We start from the raw sequence: 20,484 nt of genomic DNA, 5'->3' as shown, positions 1-20,484 counted from the left end.
AGTATCTGTTTGAGTCTCTGTTCTCAATTCCTGTGTATATACCTGGTAGTGGAATTGCTGAGTCATTTAGTGATTTTATGTTTAGCTTTTTGAGGAACCATCAAATTGCTTTCCACAGTGGCTGCACCATTTCACATTCCCACCAGCAAAGCATCTACTCTATTGTGGTTGCTGTGCATGCTTTTGTCATATCTAAGCATCCATCGCCAAATCCAAAGTCAAAGATTTACGCCTGTGTTCTTCTAAGAGTTTTATGGCTTTAACTCTTATATTTAAATTGTTGATCCATTTTGAGTTAATTTTTTGTATGTGATGCAAGGTTCACAGTCCAACTTCATTCTTTTTGCATGTGGAAATCCAGTAGTCACAACATCATTTGTTAAAAAGATTCTTCTTTCTTCACTGAGTGTACTTGGCACCCTTCTCAAAAATCCATTGGCCATCAATGTAGAAATTTATTTCTGGACTCTAGATCCATCCTATTGGTCCATGTTTATCCATATGTTAGTACCATATTGTTTTGATTACTACAGCAGCTTTGTAGTAAGTTTTGAAATCAGGAAATGTGAGTCCTCCGACTTTGTTCTTCTTTTTCAAAGTTGTTCTGGCTATTTAGGGCTCCTTACAATTCCACATGCATTTGAGTCAGCTTTTCCATTTCTGCAAACTTTACCATTTTAATAAATATGTTCCTAAAAGTTTAGATTTAATAGCATTAATAATAATCAATCATATAACTGAAGACTGACTTTTTTTTGATTTTACCAATTTGGTGTTGTTTTTAAAAGCCTGGCTAAGACAGTTTATGCTCCATAAAGGACAAGTGGTATTAATTATAGAAATATGTTGCAACAATATCTTGGAAAGCTATTACTATCACTTTACAGTTCAACTGGTCCAGGCCTCCCAGGACCCTCAAGGTCCTGAGTTTGCAGTTGGCTACAGCTCAGCTGAAACCTGGCTCTAGTCACTGACCTGTCAGTCCCCAGATTATAGTGATTATACAGTGTCCTAGGGTTGGAAGAAGACACCACACTTAAATTTCTATTGTCTTTAAACTCAAAGCACATTGAGTTGTAACTCCATGCTCACCCTACCAGAGTAGGCCTGATTTCAAAATGAGTTTTTGAAGCCTATGAGGGTTGAGAACATTGAAATGCAAGAAAAAAAAAATTATAGATCCATAGTCCCTTATCCGAAATCTCTGATGCCAAAACCCTTGGGTTTTGGAATTTAAAAAGAAAATAACTTGTATGGATATAGTATATATTACTATGCACCTCAGTGGGGCCTGGGACAGCACCCCTTAATCAAACGAAGTCATGTTTTACAGCCAAAAATAAGAACCGTCGCTCTAAGTGGGACAATTAAGATATATAAATAGCCTCATGCTGGCTGAGGTCAGGTTTCTCCACCAAATGAGTTCAGGTATTTTTTGGTTTGTTTTTGTCTTTGAGTATAGTTGACACACAGTGTTATGATCTGTCAGGTTTTACAACCAAATGAATTACCAAAAAAATTCTTTTTAGCACTTTTAAGATTTTTGAATTCTAAGTAAGGAAGTGTGAAAGTTTAACTACTAAGAATGTATTTAGCACACACAACAGAAGATCTCAAAACCCAATTACACAGCCTGTCATATACACACAGAGCAAAAGGCTCACAAATGCCTTCGAATTGAAGACTAGGAAGGACCCCACAGATCGTCACCATCGCTCATCATCTCACATGTTGAGTGTTTATCAAGTCAATAGTTTCCCCAGTAATCAGCTACAAATAAACCCGGAAAGTGAACCCTAAATTTGCATAAAAGGAAAACCACTTAATTATCAAATTGACAGAAAATAATTACTAATACCTAATATTAACAAAGGAGCAGAGAACACATACAGATTTTGCTGGTGTCGGGTTGCATAAGCTTCTGGTCGGCAATTTGGCAAATGTAGCAAAAACTTTAAATAAGTCATATTCTTCAATCCTGTAATTCTAGTTCTAGGAAACAATCCTTGCTTAAGTCACTGAGGACACAGCTATTGATAATTCATAATGCAATTATTTAAAATAATTTTGTATAAGAATATTCATCACACAAAATTTTAATAATGTACTTCAGTGTGAAAAAGTAGATTATAGAACTGCATATAGTCGGGGCGCCTGGGTGGCACAGGGGGCGCCTGGGTGGCACAGCGGTTAAGCGTCTGCCTTCGGCTCAGGGTGTGATCCTGGCGTTATGGGATCGAGCCCCACATCAGGCTCCTCTGCTGGGAGCCTGCTTCTTCCTCTCCCACTCCCCCTGCTTGTGTTCCCTCTCTCGCTGGCTGTCTCTGTCGAATAAATAAAAAATCTTTAAAAAAAAAAAAAAAAAGAACTGCATATAGTATATGCCCAAAAGAACTGAGAGCAGAAACTCAAATATTTGTATTCCCCTGTTCATAGCAGCATTATTCACAACAGCCAACAGGTGGGAGCAAACCAAGTACCCAACTGCAGATGAATGGACACACAAAATATACAATGCAATATTACTTTAGCCTTAAAAAGCAAAATTCTGACACATGCTCCAACATGGATGAATCCTAAGGACAGTATGCTAAGTGAAATAAAGCTAGTCACAAAAGGATAACTACTATATGATTCCACTTATCTGAGTCCCTAGAGTAGTCAAATTCAGAGACAGAAAGTCCAACAGTGGTTGTCAGAGGCTGGGAGGAGGGAAAAATAGGGAATTACTGTTTAATGGGTGTGGAGTTTCAGTTTTGTAAGATGAAGAACTTCCGGAGGTGGATGGTGGGGACATTGCACCACAATGTAAATGTAGTTAATGCCACTGAACCGTACATTTAAAAAGGGTTACAACAGTGAGTTTCAGCTGATGTGCATTCTACCACAGTGGAAACGAAGTGTCATTCTGCTAACGATTGTGCATGAGGCTGCACCAGGTGCAGGCACTGGGGGTCCTTAGAGAGATGATACACATTACCCTCCTTAGCCGGAGACCCCTCTAAAAGCTTGAGTCCATAACCGCTCTCTGTGGTGGCAGGTGTAGAGGCCTTTCACGGTGCTAGGGCTCTTATCACCCTGCCTAGATTTTAACTCTCCCCTTTGTCATGAGCCATTTTCCCAATAAACTGAACAGTATATAAAACTAGCAAAGAAACAAAAAAAAACCACCTATATATACTATACGATCTAAATTTGTATGGGGTAAAGATAAATTCAACCCAAAGATAATGGGTGATGGAATGTCAGGTGTTTTTATTTTCTTCTTAGTATGTCTACATTTTCCAATTTTCGACAGTGAACATGTACAAAACATGGACATGTTAAGAAGGGTCTCAATTTTAACTACAAGCCAAGTTCTTGATTTCCACCCTCCACTGTGCCTCCCACCCCCCCAAGTCTTCCCCATCTAAGTAAATGGCTCCCAAATCCACCAAATTAATCATACCAAATTACCGGAGTCATCCCTGGCTCCTTTCCCTCATACCCCTGCATTTAACTCCTCAATAAATCCTATCAGCTGAATTTTCAAAGTCTACCCAGATTTTGATTTAAGCTACCAGTTAAATAACGGACCCAGAAAGTAACTACTTCTCACCATTTCCATAGCGCCTAGAGAATACCAGCTAACACTCAGAGTCCTTACATTCCAATGCCTGCTGTATAGCCAAGTTCTTTTTATATATCCTCACATCCTCACAGCAGCTTTATAGGGAAAAAATAAGTATTATAGTTACCTTTACATCGCTGATGAAGAGGCACAGAGAAGTCAAGCACTTGGTCCAAGACCACGTAGCTAAGGAGCAGGAGAATCAGAATCTGAACCCAGGAGCCCATGTGCTAGGCTTGTAGCCATGATATTACACTGCCCCTTGGCCTTAGCTAGCTTGCTCTCTCCCACGACTGAAGCCTCTGTTCAATATGCCTGCCTCGGAGAAGCCGTCCCTGAAATCCTAACTTCAACAGCCCGAGAGTAGAGCCACCGTTCTCTGCCACCTTGCCCTGCTGTACTTTCCTTTAGTATTTCATAACTTCATTATTATACATTAAGTGAGTTCCATGATGGAGCTTGTTTGTAGCTGAATCCCAAGCACCTAGAACAGTACCTGGGACATGTTAGGAACTCCATAATTATCTCAATGACTTACCAAATGGGTGCCCAACTTCTATAAGGCTGGCTGCTAGAGCCAAACAGACTGAATTGAAATCCCAGACCTACCACTTCCTCACTATGTGACTTTGAGCAGTTTATTCAACCTTTCTATGCCTCAAACTCTACACCTGAAAAATGGGAATGAGAGTACTTCCTCATGGGGTTGTTCTAAAGATGAAATGAGTTGTGGCATGTGAAATGTTTAGCATGGTACCTGCACACAGTAAACACCAGACGAATATTAACTACAAGTATTATATAAGGAGAGGGAGAAAATGATATATTTGAACCTTCACGAAGTTTTTTTCATTTTTATGCATTCTCTACTGTATTATGTAAGTATTTCTAAATCATGCTCATTAAATTTTGAATGTATGTGTATATTTTTTAAGCTACCAGTTAAATAAAAGACCAAGAGGACAAAAATTCCTTCCACGTGAATTAGTTTTAATAGTTAGGATATTATGTTAGGTGAAACAGAACTGAATGCCTATACGGTCAAGGGGTTTAAATTCATATGTGGCCACTGCCCCTCGTGCTCAGCCAAAACACGAGAGTCAAGTGTAACCCTAGCAGCAAAAACCTCATCCTCTTCCCATCCTCTTCCTGTTCACCCTTTACAGCAGCCCAGCGGACTTGGGGGAAGTGGGGCGCCCAGACCCCGCCCCAGTCATTCGCTTCTGAAGGGATGGCCGGAGCCATGGCCATCCTAACTGCTGAGGACGCAGGCAGTGTGCTATGAATGGGAGGCTGTTTGAGGGAAGCTCAGACCCTGGGTGGGGAGACAGGAGTCGAGGCAAGAAGCATCCCTCAGGACAAACAAGAGCCTCTCCAGGCGGTCCCAGGGATTGAACCCAGGCCCTCTGCTCTGTGGAAAAAGTAACCAAGTCTGGTGTCTCCCTCTTTCCTTACACTTTGATTCTGTAACTTGAAATCCTAGCTCGGTTGCCAGCTGGTAAGGACCTCCCACTACGCTCCCCCCCCACCTCCCCACTAGATGAGGCGGGGCATGGTGATGGGGTGGGGAGGCAGGCGGACCCACACAGGAACATTCCAATCCTAATTTGGGAGCTCTTTATGCAATGCCCTGGAAGGCCATTTCTTTTAGAATCCCATCAAGGACTTCAGTCACGCGCTTATCCTCCAGCTGGCCAGATGCAGCTAAAGAAGTTCAAGTATTTCTACTCCAGAAAGCAGTTATTTAAGATTTTAAAAATAAACAGATCATCTGAATATAGCTAAGTCATCCTAGAGATGCAAGGTATTTAAATTTTCTCAAAAAACGCATTTAACATGCTAATTATGGAAATACTAATACAAATGACACTTAAAGCAGATTGCCTTTCCCTAGGGAGTAATAATCCTGAGGCTTGTTCCAGGATCAAATGTCTTATATTACTGGTCCTTTGTGAGTTCATCTCATGCCTGCATTTGTCCTTGTCCTCCCTTTCTGGGTACCAAATTTATATAAGAATCAGGCTTTCACACAAAATAATATCAATCATTTATGTAGCATGCAACATGAGCTAAGCACGACAGGTCTTAGAGATGTAAAAATGTCTATTAAGATATTTATATATGAAGGTTTTATATAAGAAAAAAAAACAAAACATACAAGTGACCTTCCAGGGAGGACAGATGCTACACAGGACTGGGAGCTGAAAGCACTCCAGAGCCAACGCGGCTGGGGGGTTAGAGGCAGTGGTCCCTAAACCAAGTTCTGAGCAACGTACAAGAGGAGATAAGAGACCATCTAAGAGGCTGCTCTGTAAGAAAATCCAGGCTGGAACTAACAGAATGATGGCGGTTGTGGGGATGAACAGAATTAGATGGAGTCCAGGGTATTAGGGCCTTCGAATCAACAGGCTCTGTGGGTGACCGGAGTGAAAGTTGGAGACACCCTGTCTTGGAGTCCCGCCTGCCCTGGGCAACTGCGTTCACGAAGCAAGAAGGGCCTTTGAATCTCTAACTTCTCCTTGGCCAGTTTAAGAAATCTTAACCTTCCAGTTTGTAGAGGAAGTGGAAAAACTAGATGCTTGGAGAGAGAAACATTATGAAGTTCCATTGCCGAATCAACCGAACTACACTTGTTCATTCATTCGAACAGCGAGTATTTGCTGGGGCCCGCCGCGTGCCGGCACGGGTCAAGGCTCTGGGGCTGCGGCACAGACCGAGGACCCTGCTCCCCACCCCCTCGTGCTCCTCAGCCTAAAGCCTCCTTCCCTGCCTTGGTTCCCATTCTCACTGGTTTCTTACAACAGGACATTGAGCACTTTTTCCTGTGACTTCAACCTACTCTTTCTTTGCCCCTCGTTGACATTTTTTATGCTCAAATTTCTTCCATCTTAAAAAAAAGAAAAAGAAAGAAAAAGCCCCTCCCCTTGAGCACTGTCGCACTATCAAAATGTCAAACGCACATGCCTCTGACTCCACAACTCCATTCTAGGAACTCGTTCCATCGAAATTCCTGGACACAACTATATGTCAGGAACGCACAAGTATGTCCAGGTTTGTTCGGTGTAGCACTCTGTGAGAAAGCGAAGATGTCTAAATAAAACCCACATATCCAGAGAATCTACCACGACACAACAGAAGACTATGCATCATCTGCTCCATGGATGAGGTCTCTGAACTACACAGGTAAAAACACAAGCTCTAGCAGACTCTATGGCAATAAACCAATTTTTGTAAAGTAAATACGTATCAGTGTGTATATGTGGTCTCAAACACGCAGAGGAATCTGAAAGGATATACCTCAAACTATTAATGGTGGTCATCTACAAGGCAATGCAATTACAGAAGTTATTCTCAGTCATATACTTTAATGTTTAAAACTTTTACAATGAGTACATACTGCTCTGATAACCAAAATAAAACAATGAAGATAAGAGGCGATCATAAGAAGGGAACACAACAACTTTATCAGCCTTCTCCACGGCATCAACTACGTTACAACACAGTCCAAAATCCTTAATACTCCTGCCACGGCTCTAGGGCGTGTACCCAGCCTCTAGCTTCCTGCCACTCAACTGGCTAAGGTCATCCATGACTCGCACGCTGCTAAACGTAACATCAGTTTTATATTTTTGCCTTATTTGACATCTCAACAATCTTTGACACAGCTGACCATGACTTCTTCTGAAGACTCCCTTCTCTTAGAAGTTCTTCCGCCCCGCGGTGGGGTCTCCCTTCCCAGACTGGAGCTTAACTTCTGAAAATATTCAGGCCTCCACCTATGGCCTGCCCCTCTGTAATTTATCCATGGCACCTGTTAACAGCTTTCGATGAAAGGCTCCAAATGCATCGTTCTGTTTCAGGTGGTCTCTTCTGAATTCCAGATTCATACATCCCAACACTTATGAGACACCTCCACTTGGAAACCTCCCAGGCATCTCAGATTCACAGAATGTTCACAAAGGATCTATGTTTACACACACACACACACACACACACACACACACACACTTCTTTCTCCACGACTTCTTTCAATGCAGCTGGTCAAGCCAGAAACCTGGGTGTCATCCTGGACTCCCCCTCTCTTCTTCATCCTCACAGCCAAACACTCACCATCCTTTGGTGCTGAATGTATCTTGAGACTGTCTTCCTCTTTCCATCTTACAATGCCAAGCAGCCCTGATCTGGGCTAGAGCAGAAATTTCCTGACCAATCACTCACCAGCAACTTCCACTCCCTTCCAATCCTTTCTCCCTTCAGCAGCCTAAGTGACCTCTGAAAATGAAATTTGACCCAGTACTCTTCTGCATTAAACCTTTTGGAGACTTCCCATTAGGAAGCTACTTCCAAATTTATGACCACAAGCGTGTGTTACTTCTGTAATGGGGGAAAGTAAGAAGAATAATTCTTAAAGGAGTCTGGTTACAAAGAGACGTTAAGCGTCATGAGAGCAGGGGTTAGGTCTGTGTGGTCTGATGCTGAAGCTCAGGGCCCAGCCAGGGCTCTGTGCACAGCTGACTCTAGTAAATACAGACTGGCTGGCTGAACGACTGAATGAAAGAGACGCAGGAGAACCTAGGCTGGCCACAGAGTCGAGGAAGGCATAGTTCTGTTTGCTGTGCCTTGTTTTGTAAGATGCAATGCGTACTCATATCACATATATTACATATTCGTACACATACAAATGCTGATGGAAAAGAGTGAAAGAAAAATACACAGGAGGGGTCACTGATGGAGAGAGGCATAGGCAGAGGGGTTAACCTTCATCAGAGAAGCAGAGTGAAGTGTTAACGTAAGTATATATGTGTATTACACATACACACAATTTTTTTGAGAGAAGTTGTTGAGGTACTGTGCCCGGAAGGTCTCTACTCCCTCTGTGATTTAAGAAGCGAGATGACCTACTAAGAATGAGGGGAAAGGGTGTGAAACAGGGACATGAGGAAAGCAGGGAGAGTTTGAAATCCTTTCCGGGACGGATACGAGTGTCCGCTGGCTCGCTGTTCAGGGCTCAGCTTCTGTTCTGTGGTTTTTCTCCCCAGCTCTGCAAACGCTCAAGAGTTTGAGTTTCTTTCTGGCCTCTTGTCCCTGAGGCAACAGGTCCTCAGAGTCAGTGTAAGGATCAAGTGTATCCTAATACCCTGGGGAACTCTGACAAAAGGATTCCTATGCCCCGCCCCATGGGGGTTCTGCATTAGTAACTGGGGGCGAGGGCGGCTCTGGGGGTACAACCCAGTCTGGGAAGCCCTGCCCTAAAGAACCTCACCTTGGTCTCGGGCCCACCGGGTCGCCGGCCTCACAGATGACATTTTCTCCTTAGTCACTCTACTGACCGCTGCTGAGCACGCTGGGGTGGTGATCAAACCAGCCAGTCAAAACCACAGTGACATGCTATGTCCACTCGGTCTTTCCATCGAACAAGAAACCGCAACGTGGAGGACAGAGAAAACACAGATGCGGCTTTTATCTACTCACACGCAGCCCCGACAGGAAGGACACACTTCCCGGTAGGGTGCTACCGAGGATGGCCATCCCTGCCAGAGGGTAAAAAGGAAACAAACCAGACCTCTTTCTCTATTATCTTCCCCGTTTCTCTGGCTCAACACTAACACTTTATCTCCCTGTCGAGAACGTGAATCCAGTATGCTCTGCAGCTGAACTACTATCAGCTGAAAATAGCCCAAGGGAAAAAATTCAGAATTTTTAACCATTTAACGGTTTCTTGTTCATGAAACGTGGGTTGCAATTTTACTTGAGACTTTAAAGATACCAGAGACTGACTGACAAACCCGAGCAAAAGCTTCACTTCTGCAGTTCCTTCAGTTGGCCGCTGCAGCTCTGTTTCCTAATCTGGTGTTCAGTTACATGTGATTATCTCAACTGCTTGGAAAGAAAATCAATCTTCGGGTACAAAGAGATCTTAAGATCACCTACTTCAATACCGTGGACTTACAGGTGAGAAAATAATGGCAAGAGAGAATGCCCAGGATTAAGTATTAAATCTGGGAAGAGGACCCGAGCTTCCTAACTCCTGGTCCAGGAAATTTTTCCACCGTACTGGACCCCAACTATTCCTAAGAGAAGAACTAAAGCCAATGAAAATGGAGATTCATGATTTACAAAGAAGTCCCGTTTCACAAGTGTGATCAAATGCCTCATAAACAACAAAGAAACACACGTCAAGTGAGGCTTTCATTTAAAGGTGAAGTACTAGGAGGCGCCTGGGGGGCGCAGTCGGTTAAGTGTCTGCCTTCGGCTTAGGTCAGGATCCCAGGGTCCTGGGATCCAGCCCTTCATGGGCTTCCCACTCAGCGGGGAGTCTGCTTCTCCCTCTCCCTCTGTCCCCTCCCCCTGCTCATGCGCTCATGCGCTCTCTCTCCCTCTCTCTCCTCCCCCCTTGCTGTCCCCCTCAAATAAATAAATAAAATCTTTAAAAAATAAATAAATAAAGATGGAGTACTGACCACCTGCACTGAGTCCTGCTCCCTCCTCAAACACCACTGGGACATAAACTAATATAAAGCGCGTAGGAGAAGAGATAGTAACACAAGTTTGGAAGACGGAGGGCAAACAGACAAGTGGTGACCGGCTGAGCACACTGGAGAAAGCTCAGTCCAAAACCAGGACTACCTAGAAGCAATGTCATTAAATGATAAACCCTCAAGAAGCTGAGGGACTGGCAGTGCCAGGTTCCTCTGGAAGTGGGGGTGAAGGTGGGGCAGAGAACTCGCTGAAAGTCTAAGTAGAGAGACCCACAGATTCCCTCCCTCACTCCTTGAAGAAAGGAACTGCCTCCAACCCCCCAGGTCCCACCGAGGAGAAGACTGAGAATGTATTTCTTAAAAGATTCAATAAGGCATCTTTGGACTAGAGGATTCTAGGCACAGTTGAGGAGTGGGATTTCACACTGAAAAGAGATTACACAAATTACTGCTGAACGTTGAGACACCCCAACCTTGTCCTTGGCTTTCTCACTGGTCTTTTCTCTGGAGAACCTGGTCAGCTCAAAAAACAAACAAAAAACCTAAAAATACATCAGGATTTCCTAAACAGAACAAAAACAAACAGCCCAGCCTAGAATGAAGCTAAGCCCAATCTGTTATCAAAGAACTTCAAGTCATCTTTTTAGATAGCTAATCTAAAACAGAAGGGGATAACAAGACTTTTGGATATTAGGGAAAGCATCTAACAGAGGAACAGCAAAGCAACTTAGAGAGAAAAATCACAGGAAGAAGAAATTTAAAAAAAAATCAAAACTCTAGCATCTTCAGTTATCTGAGAAAAGTACATTCATGAAATAAGGACAAGATACTATCAGAGAGAGAGAGAGAAATAAAAAATATTAACTCTTAGAAATTAAAATGATGGCAGATTGAATAGAAGGCCTGAAAGATACAATTCAGGAAATGTCCAAGAAAGTTGTACAAAAAGACAGAGATGGAAAACAAGAAAGATGGAAAATTTGGGGGCCAATTCAGGATAGCCAATATCCAGATAATAGAGTGTTCATCATCAGAGAAATGGAGGGGAAATGATTATAAAGAGAAGAAATTTCCCAGAATTGAAAGGCATTTTTTTTTTTTCCAGAATCGAGGGACATCTTTCCCCCAAACTAAGGACACTATTTTCCCTTTAAAGAAAAGTGGGGAGAGGGAGGAGGATGGGGTTTCCATAGTGAAGAAGTTGAGTTTCCAGCATATTAAATGCAAACAGACCTACACCAAGGTACATCATCATGGAATTTCCAGAAAGAGTTTTCATACAAAGGGGTTTGTTTTTGTTTTTGTTTTAAAGATTTTATTTATTTATTCGACAGAGATAGAGACAGCCAGCGAGAGAGGGAACACAAGCAGGGGGAGTGGGAGAGGAAGAAGCAGGCTCATAGCAGAGGAGCCTGATGTGGGGCTCGATCCCATCACGCCGGGATCACGCCCTGAGTCGAAGGCAGATGCTTAACGACTGCGCCACCCAGGCGCCCCTCATACAAAGGGTTTTAAATCCAAATGGCAGGAACTTCTGAAAAGCAACACTGGAAGGCAAAGGCTTCAAAATTCTGAGAAGAGATGATTTCTACTCAAGAATTATAGTTAGTCAAGCCATCAGTTAAAAGCCAGGGAGACAAAAGGCATTGTCAGACCTGCAAGTCTCAAAAACTCCTCTCCTCTTACACCCTTTCTCCATAAGGAACTGGACACTGCGTGCCACCAGAATGAAGTAGTAAACCACGAAAGAAGAAGTCATTCAGTTCAGAGACCAGGGGCTCCAACAGAAGAGCGGCAAAAGGAGTTCTCAGGAGGGTGGCGAAGGGGAAGCCTTAGCTCTTTGGGGGCCAAGAAAGCAACCTAGGCAGACACAAGATCAGAAGGGTCTGAGAGGAATTTCCCCAAAAAGATGAATTTGGTACATTGTTGATGTGGTTGACTGAGAGGAGATTTACAAGTGGGGTAGAACCTGAGGTTGAATATTCATAAGTACATCAAAAATGAAGAGATCTTAAAAAGTCAGTATCTGCTGTGTAGTCTTGAGAGGAAAAGTCATCAAGCTATATTACAGGGCTCTTCTGTGGAAAGTATTAGTTATAATAAAGTAAACACTGCATATTGATTTTACCAAAATTACAACACAGTTACAACTGGGAGGATGGGGGTCGGGAAATTTGTGTGAGAGGGGAGAGGAGCAGGGGTGGATGAACCCGAGCTAAATACTCACTTTTTCATCAAGAGATAATCCCTAACACTAAAATACAGATGAGTAACAATGATTACATTTAATGAAAGATACAGAAGTAATTACTAAAATAATCAGCTGAAGTTGAAAATGCTTGCCTCTGGGGAACATAAAATGGAAGGGGGGGTGCTGCTCTTCATAACAAATCTTGTGTTACTTCATTTTCTATTTATGTAAACATTATAAAATAATTATACAACCCTCTGACAAAAACAAAAAAAATTATTTTTCCCCTTTAAAAAAAAAAAGGAAGTGAGGACTCGTCAAACCTCTCAGGACATGACACATATAAACATTAAGAACCCCTATTCTGGAAACTATGCTGCGCCAGGCACCATGCTCGATGTGGAAGATACAACAGATGACACCACAGAAAAAGTCCCTTTTCAGGGAACTTACGTTCAAAACTAAACGCAAGATCTAATAAGACAGGAAAAGAATGTCTCTATTAGAAGCAGCACTATGTAGAGCTTGAACGACCCTGAGAAATTTCACAAGAGGGATGGGAAAGGACAGCAGGTTGTAGCAGAGTAAAGAGGAAATGGGTAGTGAAGAACTGTAGTACATTAGACAACATTTTAGAAATTCGACCTTAACAAGGGACCCAGAGACGGGGTGAGAGATGGAGAGGGGTACTAGGGTTTAGGAAGGTGTTTGGTTCTTTAATTTTTAATATAGGGGTACCTGAGCATTAATTCACTTATCCCTTCGGTCGTTCAAAAAACCCTTATTGAGCGCCAGGACGGTGTTCTGACGCAGCTTATGACCGACTGGGGGACAGAGGCAATAAACAAATACAGACTTAACTGCAGGTGGGGATAAATGCTTTGGAGTCAAATAAAGCACCGGAAGGGAGCCAAGAGTACCAGTGATCTGTGGGGTAGGTGAGTCAGGGAGGCCAGCCAGCTCCGCGGGGTGGCGTCTGCGGGCGACCTGAAGGAAGTGCAAGAGCACGAATCCTGGACGGAAAGGGGCTGGGAGGTGAGGGCAGCTGGAGAGGGGGAGGAGAGCAGCGCTCCAGGCAGGAGGGTGACACGTCAAGGGACAGTGAGGGGCCGGTGTGGCTGCAGCAGAGACGGGCAGAGCAAGAGACGGGCACAGGGAGGTGGCAGGGGCCTTACGGTACATGATGGCTAAGAGTCGGGACTTTATATTGTTTGTAGAAAAGCCACTGCACGTGGTATAAAAGTATAAAGCAGAAGAATTCCCACGGCTGTTGTGTGAACTCAGACCACAACGTAAGGAGCAGAGGCAGGAAGACGGCTGAGGAAGTGATTCCAAAGTCCCAGCAAGATGTGGTGGTGGCGGTGGTGGCAGCGGCCGTGGTGGCAGCGGCCGTGGTGGTGGTGGTGGCCGGCGGCGGCAGCGGTGGCGGCCTGGGCTCGGACTTGGGTGTGGGGCGGGAGATGAGGAGTGCTTGGATTGGGGAGAGATGCTAATGGGTCCAACATAAGGTGTGAAAGAAAGGCAGGCATCCAGGAAGGCTTCGGGTCTGGGGGCCTGAGCAACTGGGTGGAGTCGCCGCCGAGATGAGGAACAATGGAAGAAACGTAGGTTTAGAAAACAAATGAGAAGTTGGCTTTGCACATGCCATGTTTGCGATGTCTAGCAGACAACCAAGTGAGGCGGGAAAGCAGGCAGCTGAAAAGCCAGGGAGAGATAGGGACTGGGGATATGTATGTGGAAGTCATCACCATACAGATAGTATTTAAGGCTCTGGAAATGAGTGTCACCTAAGTCGTGAGCTGAGATGGGAAGCAGAGAACAAAGCCACGGGCACTCCAAAGTTAGAGGCCAGGACTCAGAAGAGAAGGATGCAGCAGGGGAGACAGGAAACACAAGTGAGTTTGCAAGCAGAATCAAAACCGGGCAGGATCATAGAAACCAAGTAAAGAAAGAATTTCAGGAAGGAGGGAGTGGTCAGCTGTGCCCAGTGCTGCTAAGATAAGCAAGAGCTCCATGATAAAGGGCCAGGGCCTCCATGACTCATGATGAATGAACAATGCTCTGAGATAACATTCCCTACCCATAAATGCACTCAGACGACTTAGTAACTCTCTGGAATTGCAAGCCTCAGTTCGTCTACAACACCAACGCTCTGTTTCCATGAATGCCTCATCACATGGCCAGCCCTCCCTCCTTCAGGATTCTCCCAGGAAGTGACCCAGGAGATAAAGGCAGCTCTCATGGGTAGGCTTAAAAGAAATGGGAGAGCAGACCAGTGCTCACAGCAGAGAATCAGATACGCTTGGGCAGGACAGCACTATTCCACAGGTTTCTACACTTTTCTAACTCACAGCCTGGGCGAGGAAAATTAATGAAATCATTCCAGCCACTGAGAGTGCAGAATATCTGATTCCTTCTGATTACTGTTTCTAACCCCCTTTTCTCTCCCTATTTGCTATGTTGTGGCACCAGACTTCTTTTCTTTTTTTAAATCAGGTTTACTGAGGTTTAACTTATATACAGTAAAAGTTTACCCCAAGTCTGGTGCATTTTGACTAATGTATACAGTCATGTAGCTTCCTCTCGCCCCTCCATAGTCAATTTCCTTCTCTCGCTTCTGGTCCTTGGCAAGCAATGAGCCGATTTCTGTCTACAGTTCTGCCTTTCCAGAATGTCAAATACGTGGAATCAAATCATATGCAGCCTTTTTATATCTGGCTTCTTTCACTCAGCATAATGCTTCTGAGATTTATCCATGTTGTTGCCTGTATCAGTAATCTGTTCCTTTTTGCTACTCAACACTATCCCACTGTGTGGATATACTATAGTTTACCCATTTGCCCGTTGATAGACATTTGGGTTGTTTCTAGGGTTTAGTTATTATGAATAAAACTTCTATAAACTTTTGCTAGATGGTCTTTTGTGGACACAGGTTTTCATTTCTCAAGGCAACACCTAGGAATGAAATTGCTGGGTCACATAGCATCTAGTTTTCGTCGGCTAAGAACAGCTAAACATCTACCAAGCACTTACTCTGTATCACACGGTATTCCAAGCTCTTTATATGGCTCATGCTATTTCATTTTTAAAACAGCAAGTTCAATCAAGTTATGAATGACCCTGCCTTACTGGTGAGGAAACTAAGGCACAAAAGGGTTAGGTGATGTGCCCAAGATCACACAGCGAGCAGACAAGAGGGCCAGGATTCTCAAACCCAGGAATCACATCGCAAAGTGCAAATCATCCACCATTTTGCTTTGCTGCCTCCCTCAAGTCAAATGCGTGATGGCTGAGAGATGCATTACCAAATTCTACCTGATGCTGTGAGTGTTTGGACCAAAAATGGCCATCACTGACTATTCCTTTCCCCTCTTTCAATTGTGACAATGAAGATGCTGGAAGTCTCTGGTGTCACTGCAATGACAACATGCCATTTTAAAGTCAGAACCTTATAGGACATTATGAAGACATGCTTTTAACTGTGTCACAGAACTTATAAATGTTAACTTATGAACGTTAGGTAGCAACCATAAGGAAAGCTAAAGTCAGCCCGCTTCTACCAGGACTGTGAAACTCTCTTCTGGAGACTTCGCCACTCTCATGACGTAAGAGGCCATGTTGGTTCGAAAATTATAAGGCCTCTGGAATCAGACAGACCCGGATTTAAATTTTGGCTCTGCTCCCTGCTGGATTGGTGCATATACACACGTCCTCACACGTACTCACACTGGTGTAAGTCCTAATATGCAGGGTGGTCATGACGATTTGATGGCACAACGTGGTTGAAACACCGACCACTGTGTCTTACATATTTAATAAGCCCTCCTCTCCCACAATGTACTGCTGAGCCTCTGAAATTGGTATGAGAGAGGCTGGTTACTCAGTAAAAAGTTTTATCAGTCTGTTCATTTTTCACCCAAATAGCAGCAAAGGAGAGACTGGACACAGGTGCTGCTTTAAAATTTCATATTTCATCTTAAAAATGGAGTCAGGCAAACTCTGCCTTATATTCCACAGTATAATCAAAATTATTTTAATATTAAAATGTTTTACTTTTACCTCCAGCTAAATGACTTCACTTTCTCCTGAAATTTCCAAGACTATTTAAGGAAGATTCCCCCAAGTATATGGGGGCCTCACTTACACACCACCACGCTGCCCTTCTCCCGATCATAAAGCAGGAAACTATGACGTCTAAGACTTCGGAGTGAGTCCACACACTCCGGTCATTCTTCTCTCCTGCCTGCAACACCTTGACGTCATCTTCACATCTGCCCTACTACGGCTCTCAGCCCAGTTCACAGTCTTGGCTCCAAAAGCTTCAAATTCTCCATACCAGGTAACAGCTGCTTTCTGTGACCCCTCTGTGCAGCCTCCTGGCCATGCAGCTCAAGAGATTCCAGCTGCAACCTGCCTTCTGAGACAAATTTCTGGTACAGCCATATAAGAGTCAACACAAATACTGCAAACCTGGAAATATTTCTCAAATAAAAATAAGGTACTGACCAAGAATGAACATTAGGTCAACCTGGATGACAGAAGACTGATAGTTGTTTTTTCTTTTTAATTGAATTGAATTAACTCAATCAATATGAATTGAAAAGAATTTAGCATATGAATCCAGAGAAGCCAAAGGATTTAACTCAGCTCTGCTAACATAATGTGGCTTCTCAGAGTTACCTATGCAGTAGGATAAAGAAGATAATCAAGTCCTTAAAACATACTGCCATGAAATAGCATTATTTTCTTGATACAACTTTTTGTCTTTAGGTAAACCCACATGCTCCCCTCCACTTCCACCATACACACTTGTAAGGATGTGATTCAAAGGCACTGGATGTTGTAAGTACCTTGAGCAACCTGGGAGGTCACTGAAATTTTGTTTTCATTTACATCAAAAGCCCTCTGAAATTTTCCCCCTCAAAACCTCTGTTCTGGGGTGCCTGGGTGGCACAGCAGTTAAGCGTCTGCCTTCGGCTCAGGGCGTGATCCCGGCATTATGGGATCGAGCCCCACATCAGGCTCCTCTGCTATGAGCCTGCTTCTTCCTCTCCCACTCCCCCTGCTTGTGTTCCCTCTCTTGCTGGCTGTCTCTATCTCTGTCGAATAAATAAATAAAATCTTTAACAAAACAAAACAAAACAAAAAAACAAAAAAAAACCTCTGTTCTGGAAGATAGGGCTGGAAAGTCCCAGTGCATGAGATCTTGACCCACAATACAGTGGGGCCCTAGAAAGATAAATAACTTTTGCTTTCAGAAGCTATTTTTGGAAGCCAATATACAGAAACAAATGGATTATTTTTAGCAATCCATGTGGACTAATGGAAGAATAAAAAATCAGGAACTTCAGCTCAACAAACGATCCGGAACCCTACAACATGCCAGCAAGTTACAGAAAGGACAAGGAGGGTAAGGGTCCTGGGCTCCTGGAGCTGACAGTGCGAGGGGAGAGCTAGGAGTGCTGTTCAAACAGAGAGGAAGGTCATCTTACCCAGCCTGGATGGGTGAGGAGTCAGAAAAGGCCTCTTGGAGGCAGCAACATCACCTGAAGGATGAGGAAGCATCAATAAATACAACAGACAAATGTAAGGGGTGGCGTCAGGCAGGAGGGTCAGCCCTGAGCCCCAGACCTGCTCCTGCAACAACTGGGATCCGACCTTGAGCAAGCCATTTGCCCTGAAATTTTTAGTTTTCATTTTTTTCTCATCTGTGGTATGGGATGGTTAGATTATGTCATTTGCCCTAAACCGTTCCTGTGCTCAGGATTCCTAGGAGCCTTCTAAAAATACTAGCTCCCTCCTCCAGAAATGTGGTTTCAGGTGGTGGGACACCTGTGCTTCTTTCAACAGCTCTCCAGATGATGCTAGTCTGCAGCCAGGGCGGGAACCGCTGGATGAGAAGTCCTCAGGTCTGTGGTTCTCAACCCCTAGTGCTCAGCAACACCCCCTGGGGAGCTTTTAAAAATCCCAAGGCAGGCTGCATTCACAACAATTAAACCAGAATCTCTGAGGATGGAACCCGGTGTCCCCATCTTTCAAAGTTCCCAGGCTGATTCCAAGGTGCGGCCAAGGTTGAGAACCACTGTTCTAGGCTCCCTTAATACTTCCATTTCCGATTACAACCACTGAAGGGTGGCAAGGAGGAGGGCTGAGAAGCTTTTAAGTTTCTCCCTCTCTTTTGTGTCCAATTAAAAGAAGAACTGCATGTCAAGCCAGGGATGGATTTTAAATGGGGTTGTAGCACACAGTAGGGGTGATTTTGGACACGTGCATAATTCATGCCGATGCATGACAGGTAGGAAGACGCCTATTCCAAAATGCTCTCTGTTCCAAATTTAAAATTCAATAGAATACATATAAAATGACTCCATGGTGTGTTCTCTGCAATACTTAGTTAGGATTTGATTTGCATGGCTGCCTATAATATGAACATTACATTCCCTACCCCCAAGGTTACTTAAATCCACTTATTAAGGCAATGGTGAGCTAAACAAACAGTAATTAGAAACACTCCAGACTACCTTTTAAATCTGTTGCTAAATTATATTTTTCCTGCACCAAAGCCCATACACACAGCATGTCCACAAGCATCACAAAACCAAAACCTCAGAAATATTGACATTAATAAGAGCATCAGTTCCTCTGGGTCTTCACGTTGGGTTCTGCAGGGAAGTAAGGCCAGCTTTGGAAAAGGGCCATTCATTACTGTTCTTTCTCACATCTGGGTAAATAAAGCACTGCCCACATGTGGTTAGAAATCCCAGGAGAAAATGAATTCTCCGTGGGTCTGAAAATGAAGAACACCTCTGATAGACTGCCTCATTTCCTGAAATGAGTCAGAAATGAAAGTAATTCTTCAGCAAAGAACATCTGCACCGCAGCACAGCTTATAAAATAAAGCCAGATGATACCTGTGGCTTGGAGGCCGGGCCTGAGGAAGGAGGGAGGGCCTGGAGAACAGGACTGGGGCCTCGGCACCGCACTTCATCTCAGAGCTGCTGCTGCTGCCAGCTCAGAGGGTCTGCAAATCCAAGGCGCGCCGAGTCCCCTGGTCTCTGCTGTAAATCTTGATTAGCAGTAAGACTGCTTACATTCCATTAGGAAACTGGCCCCTCTCCAAAGGGTGGAAGCAGCCAGAGAGGATTCACGTGCCCTCGTGGCTACAGAAACAGCAATTCTTACAAGAAAAACTGTTTTACTTAACTAAAAATAGTCTCTGCCTGTTAATGATTCAGATAGACCTTTCTTCCTGAGGAGAAAGGACAGCTGCGCGATGTGACCTAACGTTGCCATGAGGAGGCCCTCCCTCCACAGTACGCGGGAAGGAGGTACTGGCATATGGTCAGGGGCTGGAGGGTAAGGAAGACGGAAACACCTTTCACAGCAACTAGCGAGGACCAGTCAACGGGAAGGTGAAAAACAAAGGCTGTCTTCACGAAAATCGAAGGCCAGTTGTTTTTATTAGGTGGCTCGTTATCGTTCCTTCCGTAATGCATGTTTAAAAGGAATCCCACTCCACTGTAAGGGAGGTGGAGGGGGTACCTGGAAACAACCTAAAGGCCCATGAATAGGTCACCAGTTACATCTAGAACATATACAACAGGATACGATGTAGTCATTTAAAAGGCCAATACAGACGGTGTGCAGATACGGAGATCTGTATTTTGTATGATACATCAAGACCGGAAAATAATGTACCTGGACTCTGCATAGCAAACATTTGTGTCAATGTATTTACAGACGTTGCCTGAGTGTGGAAGGAAGGGGCTAGGAGAGTGTTAATTTTTCTTTTACAGCCTTGAATACAGTTTGAATTATCTTTTCATGTACTTACTCTCCCTCTTTAACAATAGGCATTAACTAGGTGGAAGGCTATTTTTGGTTTCTTCTTTATACTAGTCTCTCTATATAAAACAAATGAAGGTTATTTTAAATAGATGCTATGTGCTCAATTGTGTCTCCTCAAAATTCACATGTTGAAGCCGTAACTCCCAGTATACAGAATGTGACCCTATGAACCTTAATGAGTGATGAGGTTAAAATGCAGCAGTTAGACTGGGCCCAAATCCAATCTGACCGGTGTCCTTCTGAGAGGAAAAATGGGCAGAGACACCACCCCCCCCACCCCCCCGCCCCGGTCCCGCGCGCGCAGAGGGGTGCGCGCGCAGAGGGGTGCGCGCGCAGAGGGGTGCGCGCGCAGAGGG

General features: G+C 44.0%; 1 protein-coding gene across 2 annotated transcripts in view; it reads right to left on the bottom strand.

The window, feature by feature from the left end:
* Positions 1 to 20,484, bottom strand: part of ANO6 (anoctamin 6) — a 187,159-nt gene that overhangs the window by 125,279 nt on the left and 41,396 nt on the right. The window contains exon 2 of one of the 2 annotated variants that reach the window (XM_040642359.1): positions 17,773 to 17,826. The exons of the other annotated variant lie outside the window; for it this stretch is intronic. Coding sequence (XP_040498293.1) covers positions 17,773 to 17,826 — 54 coding nt within the window. The remainder of the gene's footprint in view (positions 1 to 17,772; positions 17,827 to 20,484) is intronic. 2 annotated transcript variants of the gene reach the window in all.

Source organism: Ursus maritimus, unplaced genomic scaffold, assembly GCF_017311325.1.
Source record: "Ursus maritimus isolate PB19 unplaced genomic scaffold, ASM1731132v1 scaffold_26, whole genome shotgun sequence".
Classification (NCBI taxonomy): domain Eukaryota; kingdom Metazoa; phylum Chordata; class Mammalia; order Carnivora; family Ursidae; genus Ursus; species Ursus maritimus.
The sequence above is the reverse complement of the archived record's forward strand: the minus strand, read 5'-3'. Positions and strand labels throughout refer to the sequence as shown.